The sequence below is a fragment of the Corythoichthys intestinalis genome, chromosome 6 (assembly GCF_030265065.1).
Source record: "Corythoichthys intestinalis isolate RoL2023-P3 chromosome 6, ASM3026506v1, whole genome shotgun sequence".
NCBI classification, from domain to species: Eukaryota; Metazoa; Chordata; class Actinopteri; order Syngnathiformes; family Syngnathidae; genus Corythoichthys; species Corythoichthys intestinalis.
Genome location: NC_080400.1, coordinates 16,544,541 through 16,561,973, shown reverse-complemented (window position 1 = coordinate 16,561,973; position 17,433 = coordinate 16,544,541). Strand labels below are relative to the sequence as shown.

At 41.7% G+C, this 17,433-nt stretch overlaps 2 protein-coding genes across 2 annotated transcripts; one reads left to right on the top strand and one right to left on the bottom strand.

Moving 5' to 3' along the window:
• Positions 1–4,588: 4,588 nt before the first annotated feature.
• On the bottom strand, positions 4,589–10,153 carry LOC130916961 (interferon regulatory factor 2-binding protein 1-like). Its single transcript, XM_057837964.1, has 2 exons — positions 8,090–10,153; positions 4,589–5,460 (listed from the first exon to the last, which is right to left on the bottom strand). Exons 1-2 carry the CDS (start codon positions 9,094–9,096, stop codon positions 5,196–5,198), a joined length of 1,272 nt encoding a protein of 423 aa, XP_057693947.1. The 5' UTR covers positions 9,097–10,153; the 3' UTR covers positions 4,589–5,195.
• Positions 9,394–16,605, top strand: LOC130916962 (DNA-directed RNA polymerase I subunit RPA34-like). Its single transcript, XM_057837965.1, has 3 exons — positions 9,394–9,837; positions 9,943–10,084; positions 12,693–16,605. The coding sequence occupies exons 1-3, from the start codon at positions 9,756–9,758 to the stop codon at positions 13,288–13,290; spliced, it is 822 nt and encodes a 273-aa protein (XP_057693948.1). The 5' UTR covers positions 9,394–9,755; the 3' UTR covers positions 13,291–16,605.
• The last annotated feature ends 828 nt before the right edge of the window (positions 16,606–17,433 follow it).

Genomic DNA, 17,433 nt, shown 5'->3' with positions numbered 1-17,433 from the left:
GTTTAGGATACAACAGGAAGGGGAGGGGGGCACGCACACGCACCTGGCATCAAGCAAATCCTGGGCGGATCAAGGGGACAACGTGTAATGATTCAATTAAGTCTGATAATCCTGTTAGTGATGTCATCAGACAGAAGAGTCGCAGAAAAATGATCATTCTATACCAGAAAAAACAACCTATAGAATTTACTCAATAAAATTGAGGTACCAATTTACAATCAGTTTGATAGTGTAAAGTTTACCCAATTTTACTTCGTGAATATTACCTAAATTCATCAACAATAATATACTAAAAGAAGATCTATTTAACCTTTTGCCACAGATTATATCATTTAATACCAATTAAAATTGAGTATTATTTACTCATGGTTTTATTGTATTGTATATTTTACTTTGATTTTTTTTAAAAATAAATATTCATTTAAATATCAACTTCATTATTACGATTGTAGATTAGGTTTGTTTTACCCTGAAGTCATTGTATACAAGAGAAACCACTGATTGTCAACTGTTTTTTTTTAATTGACAATTTGCTCATTAAATTTAATATTGAACAAATTGTCTGCCCAGCATAAATTGCATGCAAACATTTTTTCCTCATTGTATAAGTTCAAGTATTAACTGATGAGTGAAGAACGCGAGGGTCCAAAACAAGTAATATACAGTGCCTTGCAAAAGTATTCGGCCCCCTTGAACCTTTCGCCACATTTCAGGCTTCAAACATAAAGATATAAAATTTTAATTTTTTGTCAAGAATCAACAACAAGTGGGACACAATCGTGAAGTGGAACAAAATTTATTGGATCATTTAAACTTTTTTAACAAATAAAAAACTGAAAAGTGGGGCGTGCAATATTATTCGGCCCCCTTGCGTTAATACTTTGTAGCGCCACCTTTTGCTCCAATTACAGCTGCAAGTCGCTTGGGGTATGTTTCTATCAGTTTTGCATATCGAGAGACTGACATTCTTGCCCATTCTTCCTTGCAAAACAGCTCGAGCTCAGTGAGGTTGGACGGAGAGTGTTTGTGAACAGCAGTCTTCAGCTCTTTCCACAGATTCTCGATTGGATTCAGGTCTGGACTTTGACTTGGCCATTCTAACACCTGGATACATTTATTTTTGAACCATTCCATTGTAGATTTGGCTTTATGTTTTGGATCATTGTCCTGTTGGAAGATAAATCTCCGTCCCAGTCTCAGGTCTTGTGCAGATACCAACAGGTTTTCTTCCAGAATGTTCCTGTATTTGGCTGCATCCATCTTCCCGTCAATTTTAACCATCTTCCCTGTCCCTGCTGAAGAAAAGCAGGCCCAAACCATGATGCTGCCACCACCATGTTTGACAGTCGGGATGGTGTGTTCAGGGTGATGAGCTGTGTTGCTTTTACGCCAAACATATCGTTTTGCATTGTGGCCAAAAAGTTCAATTTTGGTTTCATCTGACCAGAGCACCTTCTTCCACATGTTTGGTGTGTCTCCCAGGTGGCTTGTGGCAAACTTTAAATGAGACTTTTTATGGATATCTTTGAGAAATGGCTTTCTTCTTGCCACTCTTCCATAAAGGCCAGATTTGTGCAGTGTACGACTGATTGTTGTCCTATGGACAGACTCTCCCACCTCAGCTGTAGATCTCTGCAGTTCATCCGGAGTGATCATGGGCCTCTTGGCTGCATCTCTGATCAGTTTTCTCCTTGTTTGAGAAGAAAGTTTGGAAGGACGGCCAGGTCTTGGTAGATTTGCAGTGGTCTGATGCTCCTTCCATTTCAATATGATGGCTTGCACAGTGCTCCTTGAGATGTTTAAAGCTTGGGAAATCTTTTTGTATCCAAATCCGGCTTTAAACGTCTCCACAACAGTATCTCAGACCTGCCTGGTGTGTTCCTTGGTTTTCATAATGCTTTCTGCACTTTAAACAGAACCCTGAGACTATCACAGAGCAGGTGCATTTATACGGAGACATGATTACACACAGGTGGCATGATTACACACAGGTGGATTCTATTTATCATCATTGGTCATTTAGGACAACATTGGATCATTCAGAGATCCTCACTGAACTTCTGGAGTGAGTTTGCTGCACTGAAAGTAAAGGGGCCGAATAATATTGCACACCCCACTTTTCAGTTTTTTATTTGTTAAAAAAGTTTAAATTATCCAATAAATGTTGTTCCACTTCACGATTGTGTCCCACTTGTTGTTGATTCTTGACAAAAAAAAAAAAAATTCATATCTTTATGTTTGAAGCCTGAAATGTGGCGAAAGGTTGCAAGATTCAAGGGGGCCGAATACTTTTGCAAGGCACTGTATAAACAACATGAGTTTAAGAACAGTTTTAAATGAACAGTGAACAACACAATTCGATCAAGCATCTTTCGTTTTGAGATACAAATAAGGCAAAAATGCTGTACCATACACTGCTGGCCAAAAGTATTGCCCCCCCCCTGCATTTCTGTCAGATAATGCTCAATTTCTCCCAGAAAATACCAATGATTTGGTAGTAATATCTTCATTTATTTGCCTGCAATGAAAAAAACCACAAAATTTAATGAAAAAAAAATTAAATCATTATCATTTTACACAAAACTCCAAAAATAGGCCAGACAAAAGTATTGTCACCCTTTGAAAAACCATGTGATGCTTCTCTAATTTTTGTAATTAACAGCACCTGTTACTTACCTGTGACACATAAAAGGTGGTGGCAATAACTAAATTACACTTGCAGCCAGTTAAAATGGATTAAAGTAAACTCAACCTCTGTCCTGTATCGTTATGTGAACCACATTGAGCATGGAGAAAAGAAAGAAGACTAAAGAACTGTCTGGGGACTTGAGAAGCAAAATTGTGAGTAAACATGGCCAATCTCAAGGCTACGAGTCCATCTCCAAAGACCTGACTGTTCCTATGTCTATCGTGCGCAGTGTCATCAATAGGTGTAAAGCCCATGGCACTGTGGCTAACCTCTCTAGATGACTAACATCCAAACAAGTTAAAGCTGTCCTGCAGTCTGAGGGTACAACGGTATCAACCCGTACTATCCGTCGGCATCTGAATGAAAAGGGACTCTAGGATACCCAGGAAGACCCCACTTCTGACCCAGAGACAAAAAAAGCCAGGCTGGAGTTTGCCAAAACTTACCTGAGAAAGCCAAAAACGTTTTGGAAGAATGTTCTCTGGTCAGATGAGACAACAGTAGAGATTTTTGGGAAAAGGCATCAACATTGAGTTTACAAGAAAAAAAAAACGAGGCCTTCAAAGAAAAGAACACGGTCCCCACAGTCAAACATGGTGGAGGTTTCCTGATGTTTTGGGGTTGCTTTTCTGCCTCTGGCACCGGACTGCTTGACCGTGTGCATCATGAAGTCTGAAGACTACCAACAAATTTTACAGCATAATATACGGCCCAGTATGAGAAAGCTAGGTCTCCCTCAGAGGTCATGGGTCTTTCGGCAGGACAATAATCCAAAACGCACTTCAAAAAGCACTAGGAAACGGTTTGAGAGAAAGCACTGGAGACTTCTAAAATGGCCAGAAATGAGTCCAGACCTGAATCTTGTAGAACACCTGTTGAGAGATCTGAAAATGACAGTTTGGAGAAGGAACCTTCAAATCTCAGACACCTGGAGCAGTTGGCCAAAGAAAAATTGTCTAAAATTCCAGCAGAGCATTGTAAGAAACACATTGATGGATAGCGTTTGTTCAGTTATTTTGTCTACAGGTTGTGCTACCAAGTATTTGGCTCAGGGGTACCAATACTTTTGTCCGGCCCATTTTTGGAGTTTTATGTTAAAATGATGATTTAAATTTTTCATTCTCTTTTGTTTTTTTATTGCAAGTAAAATAAATGAAGATATTACTACCAAAGCTTTTGTAATTGTAATCAATTTCCACGAGAAATTGAGCATTATCTGACAGAATTGCAGGGGTGCCAATACTTTTGGCCAGCACTGTAATCGTTAAAGAATGGCATGAGGAACATTCTAATTAAGTTGAGCATCTCATATGGCCGGCACAATCCCCAGACCTCAACATTATTGAGCATTTATGGTCAGTTTTAGAGATTCAATTAAAATATCGATTTCCAACTGCCATCTCTTCTAAAAGAGTTAGAGGGTATCCTAACTGAAGAATGTCTTAAAATTCCTTTAGAAACAATTCACAAGTTGTACGAAACAATAACTCGGAGAATTGAGGCTGTAATTGCCGCAAAAGGCGGACTTCCACATTAAAGTTGATTTTTTTTTTTTTTTTAAGGTGTTTCTTATCTTTTTTCCCCCCGACGCCTGTAGTTTAAATCTGACTTTTTATGATAAGTGCTAAAAACATTTTTGCTCTCTCGCCAGTGCCCCATGTATCGTATTCGGGCTAGTGACGCCCCTGCTTGCACCTCATTAGCTTCTTAACTGTCTTCACACGGGCATGTATGTGATATGTTGTCACCCTTTAAATACGCATCTACTGTGTGTGGCCTCCCCGGTCGCTTCTTTTTCATGTGAATGCTCCCCACGTCGTCCATTAACACGTGTATAATTGCTTCAACAATAGCGGTAATGAGTTGACACTAATGGAGGAAACCACACATCCACTTTCTTAAAATCCTATTGAAATTTACATGGACAGATTTAGCTAGCACCACAACGTCACCTTGCGGCCAGAAGTAGACACACAACAAACTTTTTTGTTTTCCACGTCTGGTTTATTTCCACATTTTTTACAAGAAGTTTTTAAGTCAAAAGACGAGCTAGCAGATTCGTCATCGCCGCGGCGGGAAGGCACTTACTTGTCTTACACCGTTAGCATTATTAGCATGTGGCCGTATAGATTGTATACACATAGATTGGCTTTGGTTGGTTCGTGTGTGAGGAACAATCGGCTTTTACCATAAGACAAACAACAACAACAAAAAAGGACATAGAACTTAATGAAGTAAAACAACAGTTTTGCTCTGAAATGCCGCAAACCATTTCGATAGAAACAACCAGGAACTTTTTAGAAGGGATATCACTTGTACATTCATACAATGAAAGGCAGATCACGTGAAATTGTATGTTTTCATTGGGTTGTTGTTGTCAGCATTTTATCCATGTCATTCATGCCCGTTGACGGCGAGGGACGTTCGATCCCTCGCCGTCAACGCTACTGAAGCAACATTCACCGCCTTTCCCCGCCTTTGTTCCAGGTTGTCACGGAAACCGCCATCACGTCTCTCGCTCCTTCTTGACGGTGACGTCGACGCTCTGCGCTGCAGACCCGTTGGCCCCGCCGGGTCCGGCTCCGGGAGGGGCAGCGGAGGGGGCAGGCGCCATGCCGGTGCCCAGGATGGTAGACACCTCGCCCTGCATGAACGCCCAAGGGGGGCTGTTGGCTGACGTGTCCAGCGGGCAGCGATCACCGCTAGGGCAGTAAACCTCGCCGTCACCTCGCCGGCTCTGAATGTACACTCGGGTGCAGGGGAAGCAGAACCTGTACGGTGACACACACACACACATATTTATGTATAATATACTTGAATTATAAATCATTTATGGTCAATTTTATACTATGGAATCACACATTTTACATTTTATACATCTGGTATGCTAAAATTCATGATTTTCCAAGTATCAATAGTACTGATGAGAGCTGATGTAGGAATGTTTTTTTGTTTTCTGCCAAATATTGATCAATATTTCACTTATTCTTGAATCTTTTTTAACGTATAGAGTGGGGCAAATAAGTATTTAGTCAACCACTAATTGTTCAAGTTCTCCCACTTCAAAATATTAGAGACAGCCTGTAATTGTCAACATGGGTAAACCTCAACCATGAGAAACAGAAAGTGGAAAAAAAAAACAGAAAATCACATTGTTTGATTCATCTTCAATACCCTTGCTGATGGAAGGAGATTTTCACTAAAAATCTCTCGATACATGGCCCCTATTCATTCTTTCCTTTACACAGATCAGTCGTCCTGGTCCCTTTGCAGAAAAAAAGCCCCAAAGCGTGATGTTTCCACCCCCATGCTTCACAGTGGGTATGGTGTTCTTCGGATGCAATGTAGTCTTATTTCTCCTACAAACACGAGAACCTGTGTTTCTACAAAAAATTCTATTTTGGTTTCATCTGACCATAACACATTCTCCCAGTCCTCTTCTGGATCATCCAAATGCTCTCTAGCGAACCGCAGACGGGCCTGGACATGTACTGTCTTCAGCAGGGGGGCACGTCTGGCAGTGCAGGATTTGAGTCCCCGGCGGCGCAATGTGTTACTAATAGTAGCCTTTGTTACTGTGGTCCCAGCTCTCTGTAGGTCATTCACTAGGTCCCCCCGTGTGGGTCTGGGATTTTTGCTCACCGTTCTTATCATTTTGACGCCACGGGGTGAGATCTTGCATGGAGCCCCAGATTGAGGGAGATTATCAGTGGTCTTGTATGTCTTCCATTTTCTAAAAATTGCTCCCACAGTTGATTTCTTTCCACCAAGCGTTTTACCTATTGCATATTCAGTCTTCCCAGCCTGGTACAGGTCTACAATTTTGTTCCTGGTGTCCTTCGACAGCTTCTTTGGTCTTGGCCATAGTGGAGTTTGGAGTGTGACTAACTGAAATTGTGGACAGGTGTCTTTTATACCGATAATGAGTTAAAACAGGTGCCATTAATACAGGTAACGAGTGGAACCTCATTAGAAGAAGTTAGACCTCTGACAGCCAGAAATCTTGTTTGTTGTTGACCAAATACTTATTTTCCTCTCTAATTTGGAAATAAATTCTTTAAAAATCAAACAATGTGATTTTTTTCCCCCCCCCCCACATTCTGTCTCTCATGGTTGAGGTTTACCCATGTTGACAATTACAAGCCTCTCTAATCTTTTCAAGTAGGAGAACTTGCACAATTGGTGGTTGATTAAATACTTATTTGCCCCACTGTGTATATATACAGCGGGTGTAGCGATACATCGATCAAAGGCCCTTGTATTGGATTAAGTCATGGCAGACTTCTTAATACCGGCAAATATCGAATGTTTGTCCAAAGAATCACTTTCCTATTTTGTGAATGTGGTAATTTACACTCTTAACGATAAAATGATCTGAACCGAAATATAAATCTGGTAAGCAACCATTCAATCAAATCAATTGAAACACAAAGTTTTCATTCAAATGTTTTAAAATTTGCAATAAAATAGTCAAAAACATCAATATTAGTGCTGCAACGATTAATCGATTAACTCGAGTATTCGATTAGAAAAAAAATATTCGAACTTAATTTTGTTGCTTTGAGGATTCGTTTAATTAAAGTGGCATTGTAATGGTTTATTTTGAAAGTGTTTGCATTGAGTTTTATTGATGAGGGTGGATACACTGCCTTCTGGTCTACCTCTTTTCACATAGCTGAATCCAACTGCTCCCTGTTAAGACCAACGTAAGCTAAGTTTTTGTTTGAGCTAATGTTTTTTTTTTTTAAATACATTCTTAATTTAGGTTATATGTATATTTAGCCGTTTTTTGTGGGAATATGTGTCTGGAACCACTTGTTAAGAGCATTGTAAAAACAAACAAAAAAACCTTTTGCATTTTATAGCATTTAATCTAGCAGACTTTTTCTATGTAATTTAGCCAATTGTTCTTTTGTTGTACGCAGATCCTCATTAAAATATATATCTTTTGAGGCTCAGCTCAGGTATTTTAGTTTTTCATGTTCCTTATCCGATTACTCGATTATTCAAACTAACTAGTCCATTGATTAATCAACTACTAAAATATTCGATAGCTGCAGCCCTGGTCAAAATTGCTTTGTATTTTCATGGCTTCAGGTGAAACTTAAGTGCATGCCCAATGTGTAAATGTTGAATTAAATTGATAGAGGCCCTTGGATTTAACTGAATCATAGCAAATCACCAAATATTTTGTCTTTGGGAGTCAATGTGGTATCATTAGCAACCTTTGCCTAGCATTATAAAATAAGTGTCTTTTAGATGTTTATATTTCTGGTCACCTGTGGTCTTCCAAAAACAAATAGGCTGAGTATTGATACTGTTGCAGTTTTACTATCTAATATGGTAACCGGATACAACATTTCAGTATCATACTTTAAAAAAAGCATCGAGTGTACACACCTGTGTCCCGGCACGGACGGACACTGTACGAAGTGGGTGTCCTCCAGCCTCTCGTGGCAAAGCGTGCAGGACAGGGTGCTTCCGGTCAGGCTGCTGCTACCACTGCTGCCGCCTGACGTCGAGCCCATCTCGGACGCTCCGCTGTGGGGCAGCGCGGCCGCGGCGGCTGTGGCAGCCTCTGACGACCCGCCGGACGCCAGCGGCTCTCCCCCGGCGCGGGAGGCGGGGGCTCGCGGCTGTCTGGCCGGCGACGACGCGGGCTTTGGGCTGGTCTGACTGACTGAGGCCGACGAGGAGGGCAAGCCGGCGTTCTTGCTGGATCCCGCGTGACCCTGGGACTGCGACTTGGGCTGGGACGAGCTCAGTTCCCGCTCGAGCTCCGGTGTGATGAAGGGGGCGATGCCCATGCCGATGCCCAGCTGGCGGCGGTTCATCTCGGCTAGCACCGGCGCCGGGAAGATCATCGGGCCGCTCATGGGGGCCGTCCTGGCAGTCAGGCCGGCCGGCATGCCCGCCAGCAGCCCGTGGGGGATCCCGGCTATGCTCTGAGTCACTAAATTCGGGGGTATGGCCGCCCCGATCATGGGTCTCCGGCTGCCGCTGGGACTCTGTCGGTTGACTTCTTGCGGCGGTTGACCCTCGCGGTGCAGCCCGTTGGGCGGCACCCGAGCCGCGGATACGCCGCCGCCATCTCCTCGGCCTCCGCGGTCGAAGCGCTCACCTTGCGACCGAGCGCCGTCCGTCGCCGGCTCTCCGCGGCTAGGCACGGCGTGCTTGTGAGGCGAAGGTCCCGGTCCGGGCGAGCGGACGTTCCCGTCCTGAATGCCGTGGCTGCGCTTCAGTTGCCGCGCGCTGGCTATCAAGAACTCGATCTGGTTGGCGCCCTCGTAGTTGACGCAGCCGCGGCACACCACCTCGCTAAAGTCCCACACCACTGTCCACGGCATCTTAGGCAAGTCGCACAGGTAGCACCACTGGCGCCGCGACGACGACGAAGGAGACGACATGACGCCCGGAAGGCAAGACCGCTGGTGGGCTGGCTAGCCGGCTAACCCCAGCGAGCACACGTTAGCTAACGCAACCTATTTAACTTATAGCTGGCGCTCTTTACTAACTAGCTTATCTTTCAAATCTTTGCGGCAGGTTTTGTAAAAAGTACAAACATAATAGCAATGCAAACCGAAACAAAACTTTGGCAATTTAGACGATGTCCCCCCCTCACATTTCTGATTTGTTTACCCACTTCGGCCTGTTCAATGCTGTCAACCCGCTCTCCCCGAGAACGTTAAAGACTTACGTAACTAGTTGAAGTGTAATGTGGGTGATGTAGTTTTTATGTCGAACTCTAGCAAAGCTAAGCAACGCACCACGTGTGCTCATTGGACTACAAACAGATGGCACTGCAAGCGAGGTAACCAACTACGCCCCCAGACTCGCGTTAGGAAGCGCGTTGCATTGTGGATGATGAAGTTTTTTAATCAGACTGTTTCAAAGCAAGTTAATGCCCCCACGTCTTGTCGTTGGACTACAAACGTGGACGACGCAGGAAGTGACGTACAAAGAGTTCACAGTTCAATTGGGTGTCCACGGGCACGCGTGCATTTCTGCAAAACACCCAAATGAAACAATTTAAACAACTTTTAAGTCGTTTTTAAATATTAAAAAAATGCTCCGAGATATTTCTTCCTCGAGCGAGGACGAGGCGGACAAGTTGCCAGCGGAGGCGTCGTTTAAGCGAAAAGAATTGGGTAAATCGGCAAACAAATTCACATTTTCTAAAGAGCAAGCATCTAAATGTCATTCGATCCATCGAACGTGTGAGGTATTGAATGGAATATCTTTCTCCTTTGTAGAGAAGAGCAGCACGTATAAATGTCCTGATGACTTTGTGTGCCTGAACCACAAACCTTGCACCAGTACGCTGATGGAGAGGTTGAAGAGCACCAAGAGCGAATTGTGGCTAGTTAAAGCGCCTCCCAGCTTTGATCCACGATGGTCAGTCACCTATTTGATTCCTGTTCCTTCTATTTAGTCACTTCTTGTTGATCGTGTCACAAAAAAGCCCTAAAGAAGAAAAAAAAAAAAAAAACATTTGTCCTAAAATAAACCCCACTAAGATGTCCCTGAATTATGTTTTGTGATGTCACAATTTTATGCAAAATGGCGAACTCTGTCGCCAAGAGCGTAGGTTTGCATAGGGACGGTAAGGACGTAACACTACCAACTTTTTAGGATGCTCAAATTGTCCCTACCAACTTTTAAGGAACCTTATTTGCATTATATAATGAGTTAAGTTATATAGGTAATTTAAATTATCTTCCCATATGTTGTAAGGATAGAATTGACCCTACCATTATTAAGTGAATTATTTTCATTATGTTCAGACATCCAGTGGGGCAAATAAGTATTTAGTAAACACCTAATAGTGCAAGTTATCCCACTTGAAAATATTAGAGGTCTGTAATTGTCAACATGTGTAAACCTCAACCATTAGAGACCGAATGTGTGTGTGTGTGTGTGTGGGGGGGGGGGGGGGGGAATCACACTGCTTGATTTTTAAAGAATTTATTTGCTAATCATGGTGGAAAATAAGTATTCGGTCAATACTAAAAGTTCTGCTCAATACTTTGTTATGTACCCTTTGTTGGCAATACCGGAGGCCAAACGTTTTCTGTTGTTGGCAATAACGGAGGCCAAACGTTTTCTGTAACTCTTCACAAGCTGTTCACACACTGTTGCTGGTATTTTGGCCCATTCCTCCGTGCAGATTTCCGCTAGAGCAGTGATGTTTTGGGGCTCTCGTTGGGCAACACGGACTTTCAACTCCCTCCACACTCCCTTCTTCACCAAAATGGTAGTGATGGAGAAACCGAAGCTTTCTGAAGCAGTGAATCAATATCAAGCAATGTGTCGTAATGGTTCAGTGTTATGAAGCATTTGCCACGAATCAGTGTGGTGAGTCACGACACCGCTTCACCACTGCTTTCTGTATCACTGAAGCAAATGTGTTGAAATGGTTCAGTGCTATGAGGCATTTGACACAATTCAGTTTGATGACATCTGTTGGATGTCATCAAACTGAATTGTGTACACAAATATATTGAACTTTAATATAACCAAGTGTCATCTGAGCAACTAAATATGTGGGTCGTATGGTGGTTACATACTTTGCCTAGTGTGCAAGCAGTAGTGGGTTCGACCCCTAACATGAAATTTATTCTTTATTCTTCCCCAGATTACTTAAAAAAAAAAATAATAATGGTAACGAAAACAAACAAACAAAAAAAGCTGTTTTGTTACTTTTAAATGAAAAACGGAAATGCTTGTGGAATAGGGAACTCTTGATGGTAGGTGTATAGAATGCTAGTGACACTGGGATGGGGATTTGGGTGTTTCACACATTTGTATTTAAAAACAAAATCATCTCAGCAGCATTTGGTTTCAGCCGGTTCCTCTTTTTGCTAATGACCTCTCCAGCTTTTGAGAATATTCTCTCACATGGCACGAACAAATATACAAACTGGCAGATAGACAAACAAACACAAAAACTGACAAACAGACAGACACAAAAACTGACTGACAGACACAAAAAGTAACGTGTGTGTGGGGGGGGGGCGGAGGGGTGCGTGTGTGTGTGTGCGTATTATATAAATCAGTGTATAGTGTGTCAATGAATGCCTATACTATGTGCATTTGCAAATTAATGTGTAATCTGATCTAATTTCACTTTACTCTCGCTCGTTCTCAATATGACGTAATGCGCGCAAAAGCTCTCCTTACAACCCACAACATTTTGAGGGATATTTCCCCTTTTTATAAGCATTGTGAGTTTGACTGAACTAAATTGACTGACTCGACCCCTCGCTACCTGAGTGACACGTCCACGGTCATGGCCGACACGTGTGTGATATCACAACGCTTTGCTTCCGCGGCCAGGTGCTTTTCCACTGAATGAAGTGAGACATCAGTACAACCTATCGGAATACATGTTGCCGCGAGCGCTCGACACTTGTCGGGCGTCTGCTTCGAGCGTGACGTCACGAGCTGTTCCACCGGATCCAGCGAGACATCGGAACGACTGATTCGTGATAGTTCTGCCACGAGCGCTCGACACTTGTCTCGAGCGTCTGCTTCGAGCGTAACATCACTACAAAATGGCATAAAAACACATTGGTTCTAATATGCCTCATTTTTGACCCACTTATGGAAGAGTGTAGGGTCCAGTAACTTGTGCATCTAAGGGTTAAGTAATGCCCCCCCCCCCCCCCAAAAAAAAACAACACAAAAAACAACCATTGTAAATTGCCTTTATATGAAACCAGGGGAAATTCCCCCAATTTGAAAAATAACTTTCTCCCATGAATAAAACTATTTTAACCTTTTTCATTTTTACGTAAGAAACACATCAGCATATTCGTGAGAAATGTAGCCCTGACCCCTGTTCACCCTATCTATTTGGTCTTATTAATGTCTCATTCCCAGAAAAAAAGTGTACATGCAGATGCTGTAACGCCAATGTTGAGACCAAACCTACGCCCATGTCTGTTGCTATCCATTCAAGGAAAGTAATCCGTCAACTACAGTGTGGTTTCTTTATTTTCAGTTTGCGTGGTGTGGACGTGAACCTTTCCGGTTTTCAGACTCTGAAGCTCCCTTCAGCAGTGGACGGGGGAGACCACCACCAGCAGGTGTACAACATCATATCGTCCAATCACGCCACCTCCGACCTCCGCTTGCTCACCGCCGATTCGTCATCCCCGACGGTCGGACCCGCCTTCTCCGGCCTACTGAGCATATGCGAGAGTTACGGAGGCGACCGCATGCAGCCCCACGTCATCCACGCACCCCCCGCGCCAGCACTCCCGCCCGGACTCAAGCAGAGATTCCAGCCATTCGGAAGCAAGACGCCCATCACGACAAGGGAAGCCCAGGATGGAGACGGGAAGAGGAGGAAGAAGAAGAAGAAAAAAAAGGACAAGCATATCAAAACTGAGGAAGAGGAATTGCCGATCAAACAAGAAGTTGAGGAAACAGTCCAGGAACGGAGGACAAAGAAGAGGAAAAAGAAAGACTGGGATGACGAAGAGAAGGACGTGTCCATTGTGCATGTGAAAAGTGAACAGGAAGAGGACATTTTGCCTAAAGATGACAGCTCATCCAAAAAGAAAAAAAAGAAGAAAAACAAAACGGATGATGACTAAATTTCATCATCTCAGAACTGAACTTGAGCTATTTTTAAAAGCCAAGTGCCTGGACGTATCTGTCCTAGCTGACCGAGGCATGGTTTCACCCTGTACTGGTCGCCAGCCAATCAACTAGTTTCACGTACGAGTTGTTCTGTGACCATCCTTGTAAGTCAAAGATATTCTCCGTTATAAATAAAGGAAATGCCGTTCATCTGTTACAGCAAAAGTGCCTCACACCCTGGATTGGTTGCAGACCTATTGACCAATCGCACGAGCGTACACTCATTTTAACATAAAGACAACTTGGTTGTCAATTGAGCAAATATCTTTTTGGAATGCGTTAGCAAAAAAACCTGAACACACATGATTAGAACACATGATATCCAATATTTCACGGTCCTGCCCTTATATAGAGTGCTGGCCAAAAGTATATCATCATTTATTTTGCTTGCAATGAAAAGGCACAGAAGAAAATGAAAAAATCATTATCATTTTACACAAAACTCCAAAAATGGGCCTGACAAAAGTATTGGCACCCTCAGCCCAATACTTGGTAGCACAACCTTTAGACAAAATAACTGCCAACAATCGCCTCCGGTACCCATCAATGAATTTCTTACAATGCTCTGCTGGCATTTTAGACCATTCTTCATTGGCCAACTGCTCCGGGTCTCTTGAGATTTGACGGGTGCCTTCTCCAAATTGCCATTTTCAGATGTCTTCACTTGTGTTCTATGGGATTCGGGTCTGGACTCATTGCTGGCTACATTAGAAGTCTCCAGTGCTTTCTCTCAAACCATTTTGAAGTGTGTTTTGGGTTATTGTCCTGCTGGAAGACCCATGACCTCTGAGGGAGACCCAGCTTTCTCACACTGGGCCCTACATTAAGCTGCAAAATTTGTTGGTAGTCTTCAGACTTCATAACGGTCTTCACAGGGTCAAGTAGTCCATTGCCAGAGGCAGCTAAGCAACCCCAAAACATCAGGGAACCTCCGCTATGTTTGACTGTGGGCACCGTGTTTTTCTTTGAGGGCTTAGTTTTTTCCCTGTGAATTCTATGTTGATGCCTTTCCCCAAAAACTTATATTTTTGTCTCATCTGACCAGAGAACATTCTTCCAAAATGATTTTGGCTTTCTCATGTAAGTTTTGGCAAACTCCAGCCTGGCCTTTTTTTTATGTTTCTGGGTCAGAAGTGGGGTCTTCCTGGCTATCTTAGCATAGTCCCTTTTCATTCAGACGCCGACGGATGGGACTGGTTGACACTGTTGTACCCTCGGACTGCAAGACAGCTTGAACTTGTTTGGATGTCAGTCCAGGTTCTTTATCCACCATCCGCACAATCTTTTGTTGAAATCTCTTGTAAAATTGTTCTTTTCCGTCCACATCTAGGGAGGTTCGCCACAGTGCCATGGACTTTACACTTGTTGATGACACTGCGCACTGAAAACACAGGAACATTCAGGTCTTTGGAGATGGACTTAATAGCCTTGAGATTACCCATGCTTCCTCACAATTTTGCTTCTCAAGTTGTCAGACAGTTCTTTAGTCTTCTTTCTTTTCTCCATGCCCATTGTGGTACACACAAGGACAGGGGGCAGAGGTTGAGTCAACTTTAATCCATTTTAACTGGTTGCAAGTGTGATGTAGTTATTGCCACCACCTGTTATGTGCCATAGGTATGTAACAAGTGCTGTTAATTACACAAATTCGAGAACCATCACGTGATTTTTCACAGGGTGCCAATACTTTTGTCTGGCTCATTTTTGGAGTTTTTGTAAAATAGTAATGATTTAATATTTTCCCATCCTTTTTTGTGTTCTTCATTGCAAGCAAAATAAATGAAGATATTACTACCAAAGCATTTGTAATTGCAATCATTTTCTGGGAGAAATTGAGCATTATCAGACAGAATTGCAGGGGTGTCAATACTTTTGGCCCGCAGTGTACTACGGCTGCAGCTATCGAGTATTTTAGTAATTGAGTATTCTACTGAAAATTCCATTGATTAATCAGATGAAACTTTTTTTTTAAGGTAAAGAGTAATTCTGAATGTATGCGAGAAAACAAGACATTTCACCTAATATTGAACCATTTGTAGACAATGTTTTTATTTTAGATGTATGCTGTTTTCAACAATGTACAATTTTATCTCAGATGTAACTAGAAAAAAAGACAAATTCACTGCTGTAACTCTAAAAACTTGTTTTTTTTTTCTTAAATCTTATTATCTAAAAATGTCACTATGCTTGGTAACATGCATCGCTTAAAAGGTGTTTTCCCCCCACGTGTTTACATTGAATTGACATCAAGCTGTTTTTAAGTTCTAGTTAAGTTAGCTAAGTTAAGTTAGTTAAGTCCTGATAGGATTTTGAGTTTTGGCAGTGTTCAAAATAAATCTATGATACCTGCTGTATCGGAACATATTAGGCACCAGTGCTACTTGGTGTTTTATCCATCAATGACTACCGAGTTAAATTTGACAGGTTTATTGTGTTTTTATTTACACCCTCATCACTCTACAGCAGAGGTGGGTAGTGTAGCCAAAAAATTTACTCGAGAGTAGCGTTACTTTAAATTATTACTCAAGTATAAAAGAGGTCATCCAAAAAATGTACTCAAGTACAAGTTAAAGTATTCGGTGAAAACAATACTCAAGTAATGAGTAACATTTTGAGTAACTGCTTTTGTTTTGTTTTTTAAAACAAAATGATGGCAATTACAAATGCTTTGGCAGTAATATATGAAAAAATTTAAAAGAGAATGGAGGGGGAAAATATATTGAATAATTTTTTTCCCATCGTTGAATGTGCTGACAACAAAATCACACAAAAATTATCGATGAAAATCAACAAAAGATTGACTGGCCCTCACGTTCACCTGACCTAAACGCAATAGAACACCTCTGGGACATTATGTTTACAGCGTATCACAAAAGTGAGTACACCCCTCACATTTCTACAGATATTTAAGTATATCTTTTCGTGGGACAACACTTACAAAATGACACTTTGACATAATGAAAAGTAGTCTGTGTGCAGCTTACATAATGGAATTAATTTATTTTCCCCTCAAAATATAGCCATTAATATCTAAACCGCTGGCATCAAGAGTACACCCCTTAGAAACTACGTATATCCTTAATTGTCCAAATTGAGTACTGCTTGTCATTTTCCCTAAAAAAATGTCATGTGACTCGTTACAGTAGTGCTGTCAGTATTTCTGCAGAGATTGAAGAGGTCGGGGCTCAGCCTGTTAGTGCTCAGACCATACACCGCACTCTACATCAAATTGGTGTTCATGGCTGTCACCCCAGGAGGAAGCGTCTTCGGAAGACGGTAAACAAGAGAGCCCGCAAAGTTTCCTGAATACATGTCAACAAAGCACAGGGATTACTGGAACCATGTCCTATGGTCTGACGAGACGGGCGGGCTTTCACACAGGCCAGAGGTTGAGTCAACTTTAATCCATTTTAACTGGCTGCACTTGTAATTTCGTTATTGCCACCACCTGTTATGTGCCACAGGTAAGTATCAGGTGCTGTTAATTACACAAATTAGAGAAGGGTGCCAATACTTTTGTCTGATCCATTTTAGGAGTTTTGTGTAAAATGATAATTATTTAATTTTACCCCATTCTTTTTTTTTTTTTTTCATTGCAACCACAATAAATGAAGATATTACTACTAAAGCATATGTAATTGCAATCATATTCTGGGAGAAGTTGAGAAACTGACAGAATTGCACGGGTGCCAATACTTTTGGCCACCACTGTAAGTGTCCCTTTCATGCATGAATTATTTAGTTTTTCATAAATGTTTCTATTACGTGCAGTCAATTGCAGCCTGTGGGACAATATTTTGTGACTTAAGATAGAATACAGTATTAAGACATACAATTGTAGTTTTGGTGTTGCTTGTATGTATTTTACAATGGGCAATTATTGAAAAAAATAAATATTGAATTTTTTTTTTTTTTTTTTTTGGTGAGGGCAATTATTACTTAAATAAAAAATTAAAAACGCAAAAAAGCCATGTGTAATATAAAATAATTCTAAACCAAAAACATCAACTATAAAACAAATGGCAATAAAAATTTAAAAAAATTCAAATAAGTGCGGCCCATGTGTATTTTGTGCTGTTTTATTCGTTTAATTTTAT